Raw genomic sequence first — 14,902 nt, 5'->3', positions numbered from 1 at the left:
AATTTGACTTTTTTTCTCGAAAATTTCACTTTTTTATATAAAATTGAAAAAGTTAGTATAAAAAGTGAAAAAACCGAATTCGCCCCGCTTCACTTTTAGTCGATTTAAGAAAAAACTATACAAGCTTTTTTAAAGTTTTAAACGGAAATGGATAGCCCATTAGATTCTTAATAAGTCCCCTGAAGACGTCTAAGCTCTAGCTCTTACCAGTTTTTGTCCAACTTACCGTTTTTCCGACCGAAGCAAAAAAATCGAAAAATTTTTTTTTGTCGTCCGACTTTAAGACCCAATAAGTACCCTAAAAATTCATCTCACAAAAATTTCATTTTATACTTTTTTGTAGGCAATTTAATAAGGAACAAATTTTTTTCTGTCAGTCGATTAGAACATGGAGAAAAATGTCATTTAATGAAGGTGGTCAAAAAAATACCGACTTCACCTCAAAACCGAGATCGCCCCGCTTTACCCTAATAAAAATGCTAATATAATACTATTAAGTTTTTTTTTGTCTAAGTATGGATCTCGAAAAATGGTGGTCCGAATTTTGGTTTTGCATTGCAAGCAAGCTTTATAAATGTCATAGGGTTGTTTTTTTTCTTTACCATTGCATCCCCTCCCTGGTAGATAGGGACAAAGCAACTAGTATTTTATTTTTAGTTCAGTTGTCCTATCCCTACTTTCCCTGGTGTTTAGTTCACATTATTAGAAAGATAACCTTTCTAATAACAGCGTAGCTTTCTTTTAGTTTATGTGTATGTCCGTCTAATCCTTATATAATAAATGTTTGTCTGTGTGTGTGTGTGTTTGTGTGCTAGGAATGATCTCGCTAACCACTCAAGTTAAACCGATATGGTTCTCCTTTACAGTGAAGCTTTTAATAGGTCTAAATTTCCCCTAGGAAAACACTACTAGAAAACAAAACTTTTTTCTTTCTGACTAAAGTTGAAAGCCTTTTCCCCCCTACCATCATGCGGTCTCTAGGGGAGTAGCCGCTAGCATGTCCATATATTCCTAGTAGCGAGGCAACTTTAGTATTCAAGACTAAAGACTTAATAAATATATTATAGTGTACTGTACATTAGATTTATCCGTATAAAAAGCTTCGCTATCTCGTACGTTCCCATCCATTTTTTTGAATAATGTCACACTTTTGAAATTTTTTTGCTTCTTCTATTTTTAATCACATGTGAAATAAAAAGCAAGAAAATTCTTCCGGAAATCTTGTGAGTTTTAAAGCCTTTTTAAAAGTAAGAAAGATCTTTCTCATCGATATGGTTCTTTACAGTGAAGCTTTTCATAGGTCCCTGAAAGGCTTTAAGCAATTTGAGAAACTTTACATAAAATTTCACCCCTCCCCTCCGAAAAAACTAAAATTGGAAATGGAAGAGCAACTCCTATTTCTCTATCTCTATAAGGTGGTGAGGTAGATGGTAGTTCAAAATAAATTAAGAGATTACAATTTAAATATCTATCAAATTGTGTATCCAACTATTTATCCATACAACCTGGAAGGTATTGAACAAAAGGTGGTTTACGGGTAATTAAAATATATATTTCTCTATCTATCTATTGAACTAAACATCTATCTATCTATCATACCTGGAAGGTATTGATGTAATGAACAAAAGGTGGTTCCGGGGTAATCTCAAAGTATCTGATCACACTGTCACCCTATAAAATATAAATTATTAAAACAGGGAATTACAACATCCATGCAGTCAGTGCCTTGCACAGGGTTTTCTAGGCGAGGTGCGCAATTTTTCCACCCCAACCTTAATTTTAAAGAAGGGTTAGGGAGGGGTATGTGTTTTCTTCCACATAGCATACCCTTGGCTGTTGGAGGGGCGGTACACCTGTAAGGGTGTATCCTACAAATTAATTTTTGCAGGGGATGGTAACCATTTCCGAATCCATAAGGAGGGCCGGGGTCTCATTAAAACTTTATTAATTGTAACTTTTACAAACATAAATATATTTTCGCACCTATCTGACTTACAAACAAAATATTAAAAACCAATGAAAACACTTATTATTAGAATTATCCTCTTAAGCTAAAAAAAAATTACTTTATTTAACTGGAACGTCTGAACACCCTACATCAGAGAACGTGTTTACATGTTAAGGTTACAAAATGAATGCTGTATATTTTAAAACAAGGATAAGACAATGGACGATATTCTAATCTTCCCCCAAAAACTTATACACCGAATAATGATTTAGGTAGCTGGTAAATATTTAGTGAAATATGGGATTTTAATTTTATCAATCTTATCCCCCCTATAACTCATAAAATTTGGAGTAAAAATAAATTAGAATTGTCCTATCCCTCAATACTGGTGAATATGTAGAAAGCAAAGGAATGCAAAGCATTTTTTTTTCAGTGTACTCGATTCTATACTTAAAATGTGCACAGACAGACAAAGACTTTGTTCACAACAAAGACACTTTGTAATAAGCTTTGTATTCAAGTCTTAAAATCTATTTTTTTTTGTACATAATCTCTTAATACTCTATACCTACTAGGGTTGGCAATCCGAATCCGGAATCCTCCCAATTTTTGGCCAAATTTGGAATACGAATCCGGAATCCGTTTTTTTAATAGCGGATTCGGATTCTTAATTGGTAAGCTAAAATTAGCGTCTTGAGTTTTTCTTTCAACTCCCCCTTTTTGAAGGCAAAGATTATCATCATTATATATATCTTTTAAAATCTGGTTCGATTCCCGGAAGTGAATTATAGAGAACACCAAGAACATTTTGCTAGAATCCGGAATCCGCCAAAAATAAGAATCCGAATCCGCGGAGAATCCGCCATTTTTTGGACGGATTCTTTTAAGAATCCGAATCCGGTCCAAAAATTTGACGAATTGCCATCCCTAATACATACACATCAAATCAACATGCATTTAGATATTTCTAATCAATAGAAAACAATAGGAATATATTTATTTGAAAGAATTTAAATTTAATTTTTCTAGCACGTAGTTTTAAAATGAATAAACTTGAAAAATCAGGTTCTTGTGAGAAATGCAACTTAGATGATCTATCTACCTTTATATCTATCCATCTGTCTATATATCTATCCATCTGTCTATCTATCTATCCAATATGTCTGTCTATCTATCTAATAAGTCTGTCTATCTATCCATCTCTATCTATTCATCTGTCTGTCTGTCTATCTATCCATCTATCTGCCTGTTTATCTATCCATCTATCTGCCTATCTATCTATCCATCTGCCTGCCTGCCTGTCTGTCTGTCTGTTTATCTATCTATCTGTATGTCTGTCTATCTATCCATCTGTCTGTCAATATATCCATGTGCCTGTATTTTTATCTATCCATCTGTATCTATCCATCTGTCTGTCTGTCTGTCTGTCTATCTATCTATCCATCTGTCTATCCATTTATCAATCTGTCTGTCTGTCTATTTATCCATCTTTATGTCTGTCTATCTATCCATCTGTCGGACAATCTATCCGTCGGTCTGTCTCTCTATTTATCCATCTGTCTGTCTGTCTGTCTGTCTGTCTATCTATCTATCTATCCATCTGTCTGACAATCTATCCATCTATCTGTCGGTCTATCTATTTATCCATTTATTACCTTTAGTACCTGTTAGTAAGTTAGTAACAGGATCACAGAGGAAATATTACAACATTACTTGTACCTTTCTATCTGTCTGTCTATCTATCCATCTGTCTGTCTATCTATCCATCACTTACCTTTCCACAAAGAAAGACTAGGTTAGTATCAGGATCATAGAGAGGAAACATAACTCCATTGGATGTATCAAGTTCTACCATAACGATTGGATCGTCCAAGTGTCCTGAACAAAAAATAATTTTATTGGTTGGCGCATTCCTAAAAAGTATCTACTTATTAAGCACTGAAAACGCCCCCCCCCCCTTTTTTGTGAAAATTAAATGCTAGTTTATAGCCATCTTAGAGAAATTCAATTAAAAGTATCTAAATTTGTTGAGTCAACAAAAAGATGACAGTTATACAACTTAACTTTTGTGTAATTTACAATCCAATGTCCCCTCCCTCCCCTGTGTTATATCCGACTAGAAGGATATCCTCCCCATATGATCATGAAGTGTAATGAACAGTCTCATGCCCCCCACCCTCACTGTGTTAAAAGTAAATTGCGATAAATTGATTTACATCCTCAATGATTATACACAAAATTACCCCTTCTATAGAATACAATTAGTAGTTTTAATGAACTAAATGAAACAACCAACCAAAATTCATTAAAAACCTTAAGGTTGTTAAGCCAACGAATAAGAAAAAGTTACATTAAGACTTTGGGGACTAGTGTAATAAACAGTCCCCTTCCTCCCTGCAATGCATGAACCTACCTGGAGCCCTGAGACTGTACTGTCTCTCGCTGTGCTTGGTGAAGCCAGTGGTGAAGACGAGGCCATTCTTCAGGTAGATGGCGCGGGCACCCTTGCTACCCTCGTGTGCAACAGCCTCTTCCTCTATTTCACCAGTTCTAGACAGATAGCAGGATAGTTAGATAAATACCTAGTCAGATTGACAGTGGTAGTTAGAAAGATAGATAGTATGGTAGTAGGACAGATAGATAGATAATAGGAAAGCTGGAAAGATACCTAGTAAAAAAGTTAGATAAATAATAAAATAGTTAGAAAATAACAAGAACTATACATAGTAAGATAGTAAGACATTTAGGAAGATAGATAGTAAGAAATATTGAGAGAAAATAAGATAGTCAGACAGTATGAAAAATAGATAGATAGTTAGTCAGCAGATAAAAGCTAGTTAGGCAGATTGTAAGAAATGTAAATGGATAAAAAAGAGAGAAAGATTGCAAGTAAGATTCATGGAAGGGTAGTGATAGATAAGATAGTTACCATTCACATAGTAACAAAGAAAGATGCTAGGGTAACCCAATATATATATAGGAAGAAACAAAGAAAGAACCATAGTTGAATCATAATGATAATTGGATAGGTAGAATGTTAGATAGATGGGAGGTAAGAGATAATATATACATAGAATAAAAAACAATTATAATGAAAAAATACCTGGGATCGACTCTACGGATTGTTTTGTCTTTGCAGGTGAACAAAACTTCACTTCCATCCCAGTTCCAACAACCACTCAATACCAAATCTAAAATAAGATTAGATTCTCAAAACAAAAGCCTCAATGAAAAAAAAATACTATTCTTTGGTGTATAATGTACAAACAGACATACAAACTCCATAGAACGTCTAGAAATGAAAATACGAAGAAAAAAGTGAAGAAAAGCAAAATCATTTTGGACGGACATGCATACATAATGATTTTAATACTTTGACATATTGACTTCTAACAACTGCATAGAACAATTATTTTTTTTAAATGTGAAAACTTCATCTAAATAATGTTTTTCAAAAGGCATCAGGTAGAATTTTTGTTATTTTTATATCACCAGGGATATAAGGAAAAAGACAATGAACGAAAAATTAATATACACACCCAATGATGATACACAAAATTACACCTTCTATTTTAAAAATACTAACCTGGAAGCATAAAGTTGAGAAGGCATTCGCCAGTGCCAACATTCCACAGGCAGACCTTGTTGTCTGACCCGGCGGACAGCAGGATATTTTGGGCGCTGGGGTGCCACAGGACCAGACCAACACGTCGCTGATGTCCAACAAGATCGACTACACTTTCTGTCATGGTTCTAAAATAGATAGATACTAGTCAGAATAATTAATAAGTGTAGGTAGCCATAGTTTCTAAGTATTTAGAACTAAGTAGACATAGAGTTTATTTTTTTACATTACTGTTCCCTTAAATAACATTTTTTACAGTTAAGTTGACAGTTAAGTTGTTTTTAAGTGACTTCCCATATAAAAGCTTATTGAGCAATAATTCCACAAACTCCCGTATTTTGAAGTTAATTAAAAATATGGGGATGGTAGTTTATTTGTTATACTTTAAGGTTAGGTTCGGTTTTGTTCTAGTGGGTACTATGTAGCCCCTCATGGCAAACTGCCAACTGCTATGGTTAGGCATAAAAAAATAACTGGGTATAGTCTCTTTCGTGGCAACACCCATTAGGGGGCGATTCATCGTATTTTCAAAATGGCTTTGGATAGGTTATTTTAGGTTAGGTGTTTGCCCCGTAGGGTTAGACAATTGGCCCCGCAGGGGCTAGAAATAGTAGAAAAGCTACTGTGAAAATACGAAGAAACGCCAATAAATTCTTCGTATCCCAAATCAATTTAAAATAGGGGGTGGGGGGCAGGTGTCAGTGCTCTAAAGGTACTTTAAGGGAAGGCATCATTTATGTATATTTTATATGCTTTTGTGATTCGAGTCTTAAACATCCCACAAACGTTTACCTGGTAAGTCCACCATCAGGGATCTGCCATACTTTAACGTAACAGTCCTCAGAACCACTGGCGATGACATTGTCATTGTGTGGGCAGAAAGCAATGTCGAGTACTGGGCCCTTGTGACCGGCAACTAGCGGGGCGTCTGGCGCAATTCTTCCGGTCTAAATTAGAAATGAGTTAGAAATTTTAAATGATCATGCACTTTTGAAAAAGGAATTAGGTAACAAAACCTAGTTTCTGTTGAAATCATATTTATCAAATTTTTGTCTTATTTTATTTTGAAACTTTCAAAACAGACAATTTTTTGGGAAATGACATATATCAATATTCTAGAGTATGAGCAGCTGGATGATGGTCTGTGTCTCCAAAAAAAATCGAAGAGAGAAATACCCCAGACCTTTAATAATGCTAACCAGATCAGTGAGGTATATCTAATCCAGAAAGGCTCCCTCATTTTCTCCTCTATCCTAACCTAATCCTGCATCGAAATAGATAGGTCCTTATTAAAAGTAAAAAAAAAGGGACTAATAGTGACTTCTATATTCTTATAGCGAAAATAGATTTATTTAGTTTAAGACTTAAAGAAGCTTCCCTGTGGGGGGCTTACCTTATTGTGAGGTAAAACAAGGAAGGCGCCGCCGCCCCCAGACTCGACAATGATGGCCAGAAACTTGGGGTTTACACTGCAGAAGGTAGAGTCCCAGGATGCCTTGGATACTCTGAAAATAAATAACAAATTGTAGTTTTGACTAAACAAGCGCATTTGATTAATTAACAGCAGAAGAATGATAACATTTATTTCTCGTATTCATTCGAATCCGGTGGATAGGAACCGGTTCTCGTCCATACGAAAAAACTATGTCTGTCTAGTATCGAAAAGTACATTCTTTATCCGCGGAAAGCTGTTTATAATACGATGCGAAAAATAACTATTCTCGTATTCATTCGAATACGGTGGATAGGAACCGGTTCTCATCCATACGAAAAAAATATGTCTAGAATCGTATTATATCCAGCTTTCTACGAATATAAAAATGTACAATCATAAGATTAAAACCAGTATTTTTAGCCCGTGCCTTAGGCACCTCGGAGCTAAAAAAACTGATTTTAATCTTGAAATTGTACATTCTATATCCACGGAAAGCTTTTTATAATACGATGCGAGAAATAACTATTATCGCATCGTATCTTGAACAGCTTTCCGGGAATATTAAAATGTACAACTATAAGATTAATATTCGTAGAAAACTGGATATAATACGATGCTATACTGCATAATACATAATTTTTCAATATGGCTGTGAAACGGTTCTAATCCACTGGACATTCATCGGTTTCGAAGCCATACGGGAAAGTATTTTACTTCTCAGTATATTATATTGAGTAGTAAGATTTCTTTTCCGTTAAGATCTCGCTAACCAACGATCCAATTCAGTTTCTTTTATTAAAGATTTACATAATTACCGGATAGACATAAAATATCATAATTTTAAATGTAAAACTTGAGATTGTTTTAGGCTATTTTCCTTAACCCCCCTTTCCCTTCAAAAACAGAGCCACAAGTATGATTATAAACTATCAAACAAATGGGATCTACTGCAGTTCACAGTAAAATGTTGCTGGTAACGAATATTGCTAAAAATTTATGGAATTTAAAGGCTGCTAGCTGCCAAACGGCTGAACATACAGATCATGCCCGCACACTGTTTTAAGCGGCATAAGAAGGCCTACAAATAATCTGGAATAGCCATAAATCAATAATGCATAATTATCTCGCAGTGCAGAGAAATGCGCGAAAACGGCCTATTTTACGCATTTTTTTCTTCATTGAAGCTTTCACTGTGCATCATTGGATCTTGGCTATTCCAGATTATTTGTAGGCCTTCTTATACCGCTTAAAATAGTGTACGGATATGATCTGTACGTTCAGCCGTTTGGCAGCTAGCAGCCTTTAAAATTCAAAGATTTTTGGCAATATTCGTTACCAGCAATATTTTACCGTGAACTGCAGTAGATCCAACAAATGTTCTACCAATCAAAGTGCCATGACAACTAACCTGATATTATCAAAGCACTGTTCCCTCTTGAGGTTGGATCCGAAGACATGTCTGAACTTGGACTGTCTCACCACGCGGAATGACATTTTTAATTCACAAAAGGGGGGCTCTCTTTCACCTGGTTGGGAGAGTTCAGTTAAAATTGGCAAAAGTCAAGGATTATTGGCGGTTTCCATTAAAGTTCCGAGTCAGACACAATAACCCTCTTCCCTTGTTTTGAAATATGTTGAAAATAAAGGGGAAGGGGGTTCAGTGATCCATGACCACTTTGAGGGAAAGTACGAGATAAGTTTTCTAATTATCATGTGTGATTTGTTTGCCCATCCAGCTGTTTATCCATTTAGCTATACATTTTTTTGTCCTTCTATCATACCTACTTTATTTAGTCAATTTCACTACTATCATTACATAAGTTTTTAAATAGTTCTTTTATTTATTTCTCCTAGTAGTGTATTAAACTATCAATCTATACATCACAATGTCAATCTATCTAACAGTCATATAACATAATGAAAATTATGTAATAATTTTGATTTTTGCCAAATTTCCTGTTGACTAGCCCACAATTTAAATGGGGGTTCTCAATTTTCTGAAAAAGAATTGAAAAATAAATTCCTAATCAAAACAATAGAATAATCCTTTATATTGAAAAAAATGAGTTTGAGGGCATAAAATTGTCGAAAATTTTTAAGAAAAAAATCGTGAAAGAAATGGGAGTAAGTTTTAGTTGCTAAAATTTCAAAATAATGGATTCTACATAAAATGCGAGTTTAAAAATATGTTAACATAAATGCTAAAATTCTAACATAAAATCTAAACATAAAATTCAAATTTTTAACATGTAAATTCAAATGCAAGTTTTAGTAGAAGCTGGCCAATTTATAATTTTTCTTGTCCACCCATTGTAAAAAGGAAAATATTTTTTCTGCGATTGCTATTTAGCTGCGCTTACTAAAAACTAACAAAGCTGTAGACAAGAATAAGCAAAATTCAAAGCGGCCAGCTGCTTATACTGTTATGAATAATAAACTAAAATTGAGAACAAAATCTAAAAATCAGTCAAGAAAAACATAATATGATCATATTGTAGAAATAAAATAATATATACATATGATACATAACAAACTACTAAACAACACCTTAAGTTTATTTTTCATATTTTATTTGTGGTTTATATGCTTAGAGGGTTGAGATTAGAGTTTTGCTATCAAACAACGATGTAATTCTAATACATTGTACCCTTACTAGCGATTGCGCCCCTAGCATCTAGGGGCCCTAGGTATAATCTAAGGGAAATGGAAGGGTAGAAAAATAGCTTAAAAACAGTACACAGACTTTGTGTTATCAAAAAAAATTGCCTAAAACCATCTAAGGACCCAGAAGAAGCTTCACTGTAAAGAAGAACCATATCGGTTCAGCGGGTAGCGAGATCCTTCGCTACAGACAAAAAAAAAGCTTACTACTTTATATATTAGGATTATAGAAATTGTCTTTTTCTATATATCTATTACTTAAATATAGTGAATCTAAAACGTATTATTATTCTATTTAAGAAAAGAAATGCAGGGCCAATAAAGACATTAATCCTAAATATTACACAAAAGGCATCTATTTAAAAACTCTATGTTGACTTATTGAAGTACATAATTTTGCTTAGGTAAAACTAAACTAAATTAAAAGGTTTAACTAAAAATATTGACTAAAATAATTTAAATTTTTTCTTGGTGCTGAAACTGTATGCGGAAACTCACAGTAATATGATAAACACTAAAAGGTCCCCAATAAATCGAACGTTAACTGGTTCTACATTAATCCGTGTAAGTATCAAAGCTACTCTATAGCAAGAAACGTCCGTATGTCAGTCTGAACGTCAGAATAAGCATCTAACTGATTCTTATCTTTCTTTCTCTAACGCATTTCATAACTTCTATATGCAATGGCATTCCCAATAAAAATTAATCTTTACTATAAATGTTTCTTTTTTTCTCAATTATTGCTTAACAACAATTTTCTTACTCAATCCCTACTATTTTATAAAAACTATTTCTATTCTATTGATTGTTTGTTATTTAGGGACCCGTCTATTTAAAGTTGCTGATAACAAATATACTAAATGGCGTTTAAACATTGATGCAAAAAATACTCGAAATAATTTTATGAAAAATTCACGAAATCATGATCAGCTGATTTAAAAACTACTTTGTCTTAGATTACTTAATAAAGCAGCGACACTAAAACTAATAAAACCATACCTATTTGTAATAGGTAGCAAAATTTTGTTACATTTTCAGAACAATTCAGTTGTCATAAAATATGAAAAGTAAACTTAAGTTTCATGTTGTAAAAATTCAAATAAAAGAAATACTGATATTTTATAAACAATACTTTTTATACTCTTTAAATAGTTGTGGGGGGGGGGGGGGAGGGGGTGATTTTTCCCTAACTGAGCTCCTATTTCCTATGTCGTTGTTTAATCAAAAAAGGATAAGTTAACCTTTCACATATTGAAAAAGTAAAAATCTCTCAAAATTAATAAAATCACAATTGGTTTGCAACCCCCCGCCCCCCTCTCCCCCTTAAAAATGTATTCACTAATATAAATTGTTCTTTAAATATATTATAAAAGGTTAGTAACTTAAAATATAATATGTATAAAGTTAGAAATGTAAGAGATCATAATATAAAATGCATAGTTATGGACGGCATATAAGTTGCAAAAACTTTTATCGTATAAAAAAATATAAATGCGCTAATTTCAAAAATATAATAATCTAAATTTTTCTATCCTAATAAATAAAATACCTAAATTTTCTTATAATAATGCCTATGATAAAATAAAAATAGCACCTAGATAAACTAATTTCAATTTAAAGGACATTTTTTTATGGAAGGGTAATTTTTATAAAAAAAATTCCTTGAGTAAAAATTTTATCTTAAAAAAATATACCTAAATTAAATGTCCTTTTAAAATAATATAAAATCGGCAAGATAGTGCATTACATAAAATATAAAACTCTAAATAGTACATCATAAATTTTGATTCAAGCAGTTTAAATTTTGAGCAATTTTTGTTACATTTACAAAGGGAGGGGGGCGAAAGTGACACTTTTTGAAATCAAAACTAAAAGTCAACAAAGGAACTCAACTAAAAAAAAGAGTTACAGGTCTGAGATTTTGCATGGCATGGCATGGGTAAAATAAGGAACTGAAGAAACGCCGGCGCAACCGCCGAAATTTTTTTGCCTTTTCTCGGTGGTTTTCGGCGGTTGCGACGCCGTTTCTTCACAGTCCCATATTTTACCCCTGTAAAGCAACTGCCATGCAAAATCTCAGACCTGTAACTCTTTTTTTAGTCGAGTTCCTTTGGTGACTTTTAGTTTTGGTTTCAAAATGTGTCACTTTCGCCCCCCCCCCCTTAATCATTAATCGAAGCATATCGCTACTATAAAAATACAATATATCGTATCTAATTAGGCCTATATAAATTATAATCTGACAATATTAGTTCGTTATTGCATAATTCGTTGTTATTCTAAAACTATCTATCATATATTTATAAAAAAAAAATATACTAAATAAATGTAAATACCTATGTACTAAAATATGTTATAGAAAAAATACAATCTATACAAATGACTAACTTATGTACTTAGCCTAAAATGCTGATTTATAAGTCATTAAGAATACAAGAGCATTTTTCATTGCTAGGTAATACAAGAATTTATTACTATAGTAAAAATAAACTAGTTTCGTACTTTAATAGTTTTGAGACTATATGATCAAGATCTGTTAGTTTCATTATTGCTTAAAAGTCTTTTTAAGTTTATTTATTAAAATGCTATAGCATTTTTATAGAGAACATAATAATGTAAAATGTAATGACTTAAAAGAGGGGAGGGGGGGGGGGGTATGTAGAGACCTCGTAATTTAGTAAGTAAGGGCACTTAGTATTAGTATACATATGTAAAGAGCTACAATTACGTATATGGCTAAAAACAGACATTTAAACGAATATTATATATAGCGACTACGAGATTTCTACAAATCACCCCCCCCCCCCCCACACTTTATATTTGCATTCGTGTGAGGTAGTTCAAAATAAATTAAGCTACAATATATAAATTAGTATATATATATATAAAAATACAAATAAAAATGTATATAAAATAATACTTACACGAACCGTGTTTCTTTATAAATACATCAATTTGACTTCAGATTTATTTGAGATTTATTTAATTTTGATTTAAAATCAAAATTTTCATCATAAAAGATCTGCATTGAAAGGGAGATTTCCATGAATAATAAGTATAATAGGATAAGTAACTGAAGAGTAAAATAAACATTATGGTCATTAAATTATCCCTTTAATACCTATGATACTTTTAAAATCTACTTTAAAAAATTTAAAAATCCTCTAAAAAAAATGTTACTGTTATTGTGGCTTATTATTAACATCTGTTGGTCCCGCTTGGTTATCAATGCCTCCCAGCTCTGTGGACGAAGTGAACCTTGGTGAAATGGTTGTAGATATCCTTGTTAAGCCACGTTCAACTTTCTTATAGCTGTTGTGTGCGCTCACTGGGATGCCATGCCAAAATTTCTTGATGCTTTTCAGGGTTCGAGATTTTAAAACAACAATTATGAAGATAATGAAGCCCTGAATATTATTAAGAATCTTTATTTATTCGTCGTGGTATCATCACGACGTTAATGCAAAACATGTTGATGTTTTGTCAAATGCGAGACTGCTAAAACTTTAGGTACAGAGCAGAATAAGAGCAAATACGTTACTGTCGCAGATGCTAATATTAAAATAAGATTCTTTCCTGCAGAGAGTTGGCTATGTCAAAAGCCATAGAAATTTTGGAGATAGACTGCAGTCCCATGCTCCACCCCAGGGCCCAGCTGATTATCTCTGCCACCCAGTTCAGGCCCATCACAAAGAACAGCTCTACGCATACCATGAACCTAGATAAATTGAAGATTATTGTTTTGGACCATCGAACAAAGCTTTACTTCCCACATCAACTATGTGAAAAACAAAAACATAATTTTAGAACTTACTTGAATTCTACAGGGTATTTCCCTGTGTGGATTTTCTAGCTTTAACCTAACCAAAACAAAAAAAAATATTTTTTTTTGAGAGATTTACATGTGAGAAACCGCTAATAGAATGATTGCAATAAAAAAGAAAAATAACACAATATGAAGTTATAAAGAGAATTCGATTACCTACTTATGAGATCAAAATAATTCCTATAAAAAATCAGGGGTGTATATTCTGCACAAGATTTATTTTTTTCCCCGGCAAAATTTTTTTTATTTCCCCCCCCCCCCCCCCTAGTTTTACTCACCAGGTAGGAGGGAAAATGGAAAAATATTTAAAGAACTCTATATTTTATATTTTTAGGGGGGGAAATTGAAAAAATGTTTTCAGTTTTCTTAATTTTTACATTTTTTCCCCCTCCAACCACTTATTTTTTATTCCCCCCCCCCCCCTCCAACCCTGAGCCGGGGATCCCATGTAGAATATACACGCACCCCTGTCAAAAATTATTAAAATACCCAAGAACATAAGCATTTCTTTGAAAAGCATCTACTCTACAATTGAACCAAGTCAACTTCCTTACCTCTGTTTAGTCTGCTGCTTGATCCTATCCGTAGCACTGGGTGCCCACACCCCCATGAGCAGAGACCAGGAGGACATGATGAAGAATATTATGTTGGCGGTCAACAGCAGAGACACGGGCGCGTGGAAGTAAATCATCTTACTCAAGTTTGACTGCATTTATTGATACTTTATTTATTTACATAAAAATGTCTGAGCCCCTCGCATCTAGGGGTTCTTTATTCAAAGGTTTTTGGACATTGGACTGTAAATTACACTGGTACCCAAAGTTTTATAACCACGTTATCGTTTTCTTCAGATCTAGACTTATAGTACTAAAATTGAATTTTGATTAGTTGATTCCAACCATGTAGTGTTCAAACATTCAACCAATCATTTTTGTAACTTTGTTAATCATCATTGGGGATGTGTGTGAATTTAATTTATAGTCATTTGTCACGTCCCTGAAGATATCTGACCAATGCATTTTTCTTTTCGTAAAAAAGAAATAAGAAGCAAAGATGCTACACATTTAGGTTATGTCGTCCATACGTCCAATTATTAAAAAAAAGTATCTTTTCCTGAAAGAAACAGCTGTGAACGCCAATATTTGGCGTCATCAGATTTTTTGTCATCGACTCCGGCAAACTCTCCATAAGTATCGTTATCGCCGAAACAACAAGACTTGAACCCCACGCGTAGATAGAATAGTAGATAAACCGGCGTCGATTATCCGTTTTCACTCCCGGATTTTTGGAGATTCCTCGGATGTGTCGGAAAGTTCTCCAAATGTCGAAACTCATAACGTTGACCCAGAAAAAACTGGCGATGAAAAAGTAATGCATGGCGAAGCCTAAGTTAAAGATGCCGTTAAG

General features: G+C 33.5%; 2 protein-coding genes across 18 annotated transcripts in view; both read right to left on the bottom strand.

Annotated features, from left to right (window-relative positions):
- coro (protein coronin) overlaps positions 1 to 9,025 on the bottom strand; it is a 26,980-nt gene extending 17,955 nt beyond the window's left edge. For all 16 annotated transcript variants that reach the window (XM_080148815.1, XM_080148816.1, XM_080148817.1 and 13 more), the window contains exons 1-9: positions 8,968 to 9,025; positions 8,417 to 8,537; positions 6,967 to 7,078; positions 6,366 to 6,520; positions 5,535 to 5,701; positions 5,052 to 5,139; positions 4,362 to 4,498; positions 3,723 to 3,826; positions 1,600 to 1,671 (exon numbers count right to left, since the gene is read on the bottom strand). In XM_080148815.1, the coding sequence (XP_080004941.1) occupies positions 1,600 to 1,671; positions 3,723 to 3,826; positions 4,362 to 4,498; positions 5,052 to 5,139; positions 5,535 to 5,701; positions 6,366 to 6,520; positions 6,967 to 7,078; positions 8,417 to 8,502 (921 nt within the window). In that variant the 5' untranslated portion in view covers positions 8,503 to 8,537; positions 8,968 to 9,025. The remainder of the gene's footprint in view (positions 1 to 1,599; positions 1,672 to 3,722; positions 3,827 to 4,361; positions 4,499 to 5,051; positions 5,140 to 5,534; positions 5,702 to 6,365; positions 6,521 to 6,966; positions 7,079 to 8,416; positions 8,538 to 8,967) is intronic.
- On the bottom strand, positions 9,002 to 14,902 carry LOC145306609 (putative G-protein coupled receptor Mth-like 1). 2 transcript variants are annotated; one of them, XM_080148833.1, is made up of 5 exons: positions 14,612 to 14,902; positions 14,050 to 14,204; positions 13,249 to 13,387; positions 12,594 to 13,079; positions 9,002 to 9,620 (listed from the first exon to the last, which is right to left on the bottom strand). In XM_080148833.1, the coding sequence occupies exons 1-4, from the start codon at positions 14,870 to 14,872 to the stop codon at positions 12,852 to 12,854; spliced, it is 783 nt and encodes a 260-aa protein (XP_080004959.1). In that variant the 5' UTR covers positions 14,873 to 14,902; the 3' UTR covers positions 9,002 to 9,620; positions 12,594 to 12,851. The 2 variants fall into 2 exon arrangements, with proteins under 2 accessions (XP_080004959.1, XP_080004961.1); XM_080148835.1 differs by having other exon boundaries at positions 9,002 to 9,286.

The sequence above is a fragment of the Acartia tonsa genome, chromosome 14 (assembly GCF_053477335.1).
Source record: "Acartia tonsa isolate MP-2025a chromosome 14, ASM5347733v1, whole genome shotgun sequence".
Lineage (NCBI taxonomy): Eukaryota > Metazoa > Arthropoda > Copepoda > Calanoida > Acartiidae > Acartia > Acartia tonsa.
This window is presented reverse-complemented; position numbering and strand designations above follow the sequence as displayed.